We start from the raw sequence: 8,314 nt of genomic DNA on the forward strand, positions 1-8,314 counted from the left end.
ATGGCATCCACGGGTGGCCGAGGTTCCAGAATCTCTGGACGACTGAGATCGGGGGATCTACTCCATGCTGGGTTGGCGTTGTCAGTGCTGCTGGGTGAGTGACATTACTGCATGTCCCCCCTGTTGCTGTTATTACCACTGTTAATATAACCACGTGACTGCATTCGCGTTAAGACGCTAGTGAAATCTAGCTGTCGATTCCATATTTAAATTGCTGTGCTCCAATTCTGTTGCCTCTGCTCTATAATTAATTCTGTTTAATTACACGCACACACACACACACACACACACACACACACACACACACACACACACACACACACACACACACACACACACACACACACACACACACACACACACACACACACACACACGCTCACATCCTCTATCTCCCCAACTTTCATACAGGCGTGTTCCTTGTGTTGGTCCCATGTCGCTTCCAATGACACCAAAGGTCACGTTGATTAGTGTTTACGGTATGTAGGGAGGAAGAAATAGTATTTTCTAAAATAAAATGTGCCTAATGTATAGATTGCAGTCACCTGCAGATATATGTTGTGCGCATTGATGTACAATGTAATATCTGTGTTCAAACAGTAACAGGGGTGGAGTTTTTTGTAGGCCTACTCAAAAGCTTTCACAATTGAAGTAGTTAGTGAAAATAATTGTAGACATTGCTTATAAGTTATAGAAAAAATACTGTTGTTTACTCCATTGGTGTTTTGATCTGTCTAGAGGTCGGGAGTTTTGAAGCTTACATACCCATTTTGATTCTGCCTTTTTAGCTGAGAGAGAGAGCGAGAAAGAGAGAGAGAGAGAGAGAGAGAGAGAGAGAGAGAGCGAGGCTACAATCAAATAGATCTGGTGGTCGTTTAGTGAAATACATAGTTTGCTTCAACAATCAATGTCAGTTGGCTTCTTTGCTTTACAAAGTAACTCTGTAGCAGAAATCCTAACATCAGATGCCAAACACACTTAATTTAGACCCTGGTTCCGGTGGTGGAAAAGCACTTAGTTCCAGCTTTAGTCAGCTGGATGGTGTGATTGTTTTTCCCATAATTGAAACCATATGTATGTGATGGGAACTGAGGGAGATGCCAGACCCTGCAACCCCAGTGTTTGCCATGGTTTGCTTCTTACACAATTTCCTCTGCCTCAGATCTCAACCTCATGTTGACATCTAACATGTTGAGTGTTAATGTTGAGTACTGTCCAAACTAAAAAATAAGTAAGAATTCCAAATTGAACAATAGGTTTTGTTGGTATCATAAAATATAAGGTATACTATAACATACTCGGAATCTTATGAAAATGTAATATATGCTTGGAGTGTGAGAAAATGTAATATAATTAATAGTTCAGCATTTATTTCATACATGTAGGTTGGCAAGTATGTCATGGCTGAATTAGCATACCCCTTTGAAGTAATTTTCATTATTGTACATTTCTATAGACTGCTACTTCTCTTTTTTTCCACCATGAGGGTGTAGAGTGATCGGTATAAAGAGAGCAAAACAGCTTATCTTCAGCTTCTCCCTTACACATGGACAAATACATCTAAATACCTCTACCCTTTTTAACACCTATCTCCCCAATAATGTACACATGCCTTGCTAGTCTCCATTAACAACACCCAAAAAGAACAAAAAGCTTGCATTGTTATTTGTGATATACTTATATAAGACTAGCTAGAATGCATATGTAAATTGGTAAAAACAAAACGCTTGTATGACATTATGAAACGCATTAAAAACCGAAATGTTTGATTAGTGACTATGTCTCCCTGCGACTGAGCGCCCTCTTGGGGCAGCTTTGAAGATCACTGATCATTGCTATGGTTATGTGCGTCATTTGTTCACGGTCAGGAAGAATGGCGTAGTAGGTAGCACCTTGCATTGCTCTTTTCTTCAGGCATCATATACATTTATTTAATAATAATAATAATAATAATCATATTAAACAATTAACTACTGCTAACAACAACCACAACAACATTAATAAGAAGAATAACAATACTTTATTAACTTCACTATAAAATGTAAAGACGAAAATTAACCCTTAGTATTCAAATGTAAAGCACTGAATCCCTTCCAGCAGGGATACAGCAAACATAGCAGATAAACCACAGGAAACCTGAATGGGATTAAACTCAAGGACATGCCTGCCTGTCGATTGGTCAGGGGGTGCGGCCACTTCCGGTTCATGTCGATTTATAATTCTCTTTTCTCACCTTGGAATGAAGATGTCACTTCCCTCTCAACTCCTTGCTCACTCCATTGCTTCACCTAAATGTATCTCTCTAACCATCCCTTCATTTAATCTCTGATCGTCACCCTTATTTAAGTGAGTTGCCTTCCAGAAAATCTCTCATCCCTCTACCTTCTCCTATGTCTCCCTTGTTCCAACATATCTCCATCCTCCTATCACTCCATTCCTCTTCTCTATATCTCCTTAACTCTATACCCCTCTCCCCTCTCACCCCTCTCCTCTCTTTACTCATCTCATCTCTCTCTCCCCTCTCCCCCCTCTTCTCTCCCTTCCCTTTCTCTCTCTCTAGCTCCCCTCTCTCCTCCTTCTCCCCACTCCTCTCTCTATACCCCTCATTGTCAAGTATTTAATGGTGAAATGATTTGTCATTATGGGGAGACGTTGTTGTGTTTAAAACTACGGGAGCGTTTGTCACGTGGGAAATGGCAAAGCTCAGGAGGTAGAGCAGGTTGACTGGTAACCTGAAGGTCGCTAGTTCGATGATGGCTCCTCCTAGTGTTGAGGTGTCCCTGAGCAACACACCTAACCGTCGGTGTGTGATGTGTCTGCTAAATGCCAGAAATGTGCTAAATGTGAAGTGTCTGCTAAATGCCGTAAATATAAATGTATATTCACATTGATTTAGAATCATACATTACTACACCTCTCTTGAGTCCTCTCAATATGGTGGAGTATCGTCAACAATGAATCCATGTTGCATTCTGATGTCTAAGCCCAAGAGAGGGGTGAAAGATTGGAACAGGAGAGAATCTGTAGGCCAGTAGGGGAATGCAACAGTTGTATGGAGTAATTCAGGAATGCTTTGTATCATGTATTATTGTGGGATATAATTCATAAATAATTAAGGATTGTAATGGGAAAATATCAATGGAAGCAACACATATCCTAATGCACAAAGTAATGGTTCAGGGTATGGTCAACTTCTGGCTGCCATCCATCAATCCCTCTATATCACAGAAAGGATCTACCTTGAAACATCAAACACTTAATTCCCTATGAAGTGAAATCGATTATACAATACAACGTACACAACAGATGAAACCACACCCAACTCCAACAGTGGCCATTACATCACCTTTGCCTCCCTGGTGGAATGATTCAGGGAACCCGACCTTACATAAGAGGAACTTCCTTGTTATTCTGGGATTATTGATTAGCTATGCCTCGCACAATTGATCCCACTGCAGTAGGCTACTGCTGCTATGGAATTACACATTTCTATTTGGATACAATCTGGTCCACAAACACTTACCCCCTCAAACACACTCATGCACACTCACGTAATGTTATCCTCAGCAGTGTGACGCTGTGGGGTTATAAATAGGCGTGTGTCTGTGTTGGTGTTTGTGTGTGTCCAAAAACAACAATCTGAACATACGATCAGCTGTCCCTTAATAACGGGAACCTCCTAGCCAGCTATACTAATCAGAAATCATCCCTTCATGTGGTAATATGGTAATATGATATATAATAATATGACAGGAAAGAATTACATTTGATAAAATGTAACATCTATGTCTTTGATTCTTGTTCCACCATGTGACCATGTAAGGAAAACCGTTTAATATAGGCTTTATTGCTAGTTGTGAGGGTCAACTATGAGGGACATTCATATTTATGCTATTACTTTACTTCATTATCATTATTATTATGTTATTTATTACTTCATTCAGTTTTTTTATAAAGCTGATCCTATATTTCAGCCCTTCTGAGGTCTTAAAACAACAAATGGCCACACTCTCCTTCCCTTTACAAACCATTTCTCTCTATGTGTTCTTGGCCTGGTCCTGTTCTCCGTTTCCAGGGATCTGGTGCGTCAGTGGACTGGAGGTTTCCACGGGGAAGATTACAGTTATGGAGGCCATGAACGGCTCCACGGTCCTGATTCCCTGCACCTACTCTTCCTGCATCGGCATTAAAAAGCTCTACTTCAACTGGCATTACGATGCTAACGGGACCATGCAGAAGGTAGGACCCCAACGTGCTTCCTCCCCTTGTTCCCACACCACGCACATGAAAAAAGAGCGCTGCTGAAAAGTAGATCCATATCTTTTTTTGTGACGTTGCTTGTTAAAAAATGTTGCTTGGTTCCAATCAATCTCCAATCAATGATGAGGTTAAACAACATAAGCTCTGAATTGTAATGAATGGAGGTGTTTATAAACGTGTGTGTGTGTGTGTGTGTGTGTGTGTGTGTGTGTGTGTGTGTAGCTCTGCGAGGGGTCGATTGCCGCAGAGGGCGCTGACCCCCGCTTCAGCGTGTTCCACGAGCGCGTGGAGTTTGTGGGCAATTCCAAGAAGAGCAACATCTCCATCCTGCTGTACAACATCACCTTCGACGATGACGGCGACTACGTGTGCTTCGCCCGCAACCTGAAGGAGAAGAACCGCAACCACAGCGCCACCTTCACGCTGCGGGTGGTGGACCAAGGTGTGTGGTGATAATATATCGTGGAGTCTTCTTATGGAATGAAAACTATAAATGTACTTGATTCATCTGTCACATTATCTGTGTACAAAAAGAGACGTAATTCTATGCTATCATAAGCAATTAGTTTGAAATAATAATTTGGTTCATATATGTAAGATGACTCTCTGCTTGTTAAGTCTAAACCCATATATATTTATCCCTACATTTTGATTTGTTGTAACTGGTTTAAACTTCTTTATTTTTTATTTTTTTATTAATGTTTTGTATTTTGTTTTGATTTTCTAAGTTTGTCCTGCATTGTTTTTTTATTTATACATATCTTTTTTTGTGTGTGTGTGTGTGCTTACGTGCGTGTGTTTTGTATTCTTATATGTAAATGTCTTTTGGGTGTGGTTTCCATATTAGCCTGTACAGGCTTCTGCCGCACTACACATGTACTTTGTTGTAGCACTACGTGTTTTGTTTGTGTGTGTGCACACACACACACACACACACACACACACACACACACACACACACACACGCTTAGTCCCAGAGGTGAAGGGGGTGGAGGAGGGCTGCAATGAGTCTCAATGAAAACAACAGAGACAAGCATGAATGAGAGACATACGCTGCACATTGGCACTCACATTGGCACTCAAACGCATGGGGTCCTGATTGGTTGAGAAATTAAGGGGAGGGGCCTGCCATGACAGTGTGCAAATTTTGAAAGCAACATAGAGCGATGAGAAATAGACAGGTTATGTCGTCCTCCTGATTTAACTTTTGCTTTGGCTACATTTTACACTTTTATAGTTGTAGTTTATACTTGTACTTTGACTCTCTTGTACAGTGGTGGAGATTGACAACACCTTGACCACCATCATCGTGTCCGTGGTGGGCGGAGTCATCGGCTTCCTGATCATCTTCATGGTGGTGAAGGCGCTGGTCGTTCACTTCATCCTGAAGAAAGACGACAAGAAGTAAGCAGAGCACTCACACAATCATGTAGCTTCTCTCCAGGAAAATTAGCTTTCACATATGCTCTTGTGTCAAATATTTCTCAATTATATGTAAAATTTCTAGTGGGTATTCCTACATTCAGAATGAAAGGAGATCCAAAGGAGATCCAAACCTGTCTACTGCCCCTAAACTTGTCAACAAATTTAAATGAGTTGTTTGTATCATCATCATTTCATGATATAAAACATTTCATCATATCATATATTTTTAATTATCTTTACTCCAGATAGATCATAAACCTGAATTAAACCCATTGAATTAAAAAATATATATTGAAATCGTTGAGAAATGTAAACGTTATAGTGCATTTCATCCTGAATAACTGCAGCGTCCCCGTTTACTCATATTTGTTTACAGGCCTCTCTAGTAGGGTGGCGATGTTGACCTACGATGTTGACCAAAGCCCTGTGTGGCGCCTATGTTTCTAGGTCTATGGTTTAAGGTTTAAGGGAGACATCTCTCAAACCTATCGGATGCACGTTGTTTGGTTAACGAGCCCTCTCAACAGTGGGGGAGGGGGGCTCATCAACATAGTTTATTTAGACGGGTTTACTAATCATTCATATGTTTTTGTCTGTCTTCCAGTAAAGAGTGTCTGGTGGGCTCCTCGGCAGGGGTGGACAACACGGAGAACGGACACACGACGGCCAAAGGCACCGATGCCAAGGGAACACCGAAGGCATGAGCGAGTACACATCTGTGTGTTTGTATATGTATATAGAGGTCAGTGTTCACAATGTCTGGAGAAGGAAGCACTACAGATGGACTGTTGTATCATAAGAGTGGCACACCCCATTATCTCATGTCAGATGTATATTAACAAAAAAATACATATATATATATATATATATATATATCATGCTTGAAATTTGGAATGTGTGAAGTGAGCCCGCCCCTGCCTCTATGGCAGCTCTCTACCTGCAGCCTGCGTCATCAACCCTGCTCCGAGATGACCTCTCCACTCCTTTCACATCCCAGCCTGGCTAGTCTCCACATCTCTCCCTGTAAAACACGACGGCTTTCAACACACACACGTCATCAGGAAAGCCTCTCGGGAAACTCTTGCCATGTACGACGTTGGCTTGTACACAGCAAGCAAGCGGCTGGGTTGATTTTATTTGAAAAAGTAAATTTCATATGAATACTCCTTTCTATAAAATTCTAACTAGAACGTATGATCGTGCTCTTAGTATAATAGAAACAAAAAAAAGAACCGAGAACGATTTCTTTTTCAAGGAGTTTGGAATCGATGATTTTCTACTCTTCTCTGTTGTGGTGTCCATAGAGCCACAGAACACAAACGCCCGGACCAACACAGCAGATTGAATACAGGAACACACACTTTACTATGTTGAACTGCCAACACTCTACTGCCGTGATGTTAACTGATACAGTAATGTTAATGCTGTGATGTGACTGATAGTACGACAGCACAAACTCTCCTGCCAATGTCCGGTATTATCATCGCAAGACACGTGACCAAACCTGAAGCTTTTTTGTTTACAACCTAGCATAAACAACCATATGAAGCACAGATTTCCTGATTGGATGTTAATAGATAAACAGCTGCCACCAATCAAATGATGGCTCACCATTGGTTGAAGACATAAGCTTTCCAATCAGAAAACCCCTCTGGCTGTAATCTGACCTTTAAACCTTCATACCGTAACCACTGCCACAGTACTACATGTTTACCAAGGGGTCTGGTATTTGCTGAGGAGGGCAGACAGAGAGATACCTTAGTCTTCAGCTTATAAACTAGTAGTAGCAGAGTTCTTAGTAACAGTAGTAATAGGCCTACTTAATAGGAAGGTTTTTAATGTGGCAGGGTCTGGTAAGTCCAACAAATGCGCTTCCTGAGGAAAGAAAATGTAGATTCCGTTCTGCACCACTTTTGGTCCCTTTGCTTTAGATAAGAAAATAACTTCCTCCATAGGATAAACACAGGTGCCTGTTTGAGAAACCCAATAAAATATACTGAAAAACAAATGAAAGAAATAATACAAAAAGGGAAAACACGCCAAAATACCCACCTAGAAACAAATGGACTTAAATCATGCTGCTTCTGATTAATAACTGATGCATTTTGAGCATGTGTGCATTTTTTTCAACATATTTGCGTCTGTTTGTTCTCTGACATCAGCTCATGTGTCATCACATCAAAACCCCAATGTGTGATCCCTCAATGCAGATGAGGGACAACTGTCAGGGCGGAAGTTGACATTCATTCACAGCATGCTTTCTAAAGACTTCTTACAACTGCCATTGCTTCACCAACCGTCACCCAATTGGCAGTACTGCTATAAAAATTTACAAGGACAGCTAGCATCACTTACCAGTTAGCCCAGTTATGGTGGCAGCACTGACTGATGGAACAACGTACATTCAATCTAAGATAGCCTAAACATGCCGTTTGTCTCATATGTAAAGGATATATTATACACGCGCACTGTATGCATTTGATTCCTATTTTGCTCTGCACTATGACATGCTGTTTTAGTATTTAGAAAAAAATGGTATTGTCTTCTTTGTCACTTTGTAAGCTGTTGAGCTACATTAACAGTCATTAGATCACCATTTAATGTTGTGAATTAAGAGATTCATGAGACA

General features: G+C 40.8%; 1 protein-coding gene across 1 annotated transcript; it reads left to right on the plus strand.

Moving 5' to 3' along the window:
- Positions 1-6,389, plus strand: LOC311341924 (sodium channel regulatory subunit beta-4-like; the record flags this gene model as incomplete). The annotated part of the gene is made up of 5 exons (XM_084466734.1): positions 1-94; positions 4,076-4,239; positions 4,483-4,702; positions 5,535-5,664; positions 6,290-6,389. The coding sequence occupies 5 exons, from the start codon at positions 1-3 to the stop codon at positions 6,387-6,389; spliced, it is 708 nt and encodes a 235-aa protein (XP_084322860.1).
- Positions 6,390-8,314: the final 1,925 nt, after the last annotated feature.

This window comes from Micromesistius poutassou (genome assembly GCF_964030765.1).
Source record: "Micromesistius poutassou genome assembly, chromosome: 4".
Classification (NCBI taxonomy): Eukaryota; Metazoa; Chordata; class Actinopteri; order Gadiformes; family Gadidae; genus Micromesistius; species Micromesistius poutassou.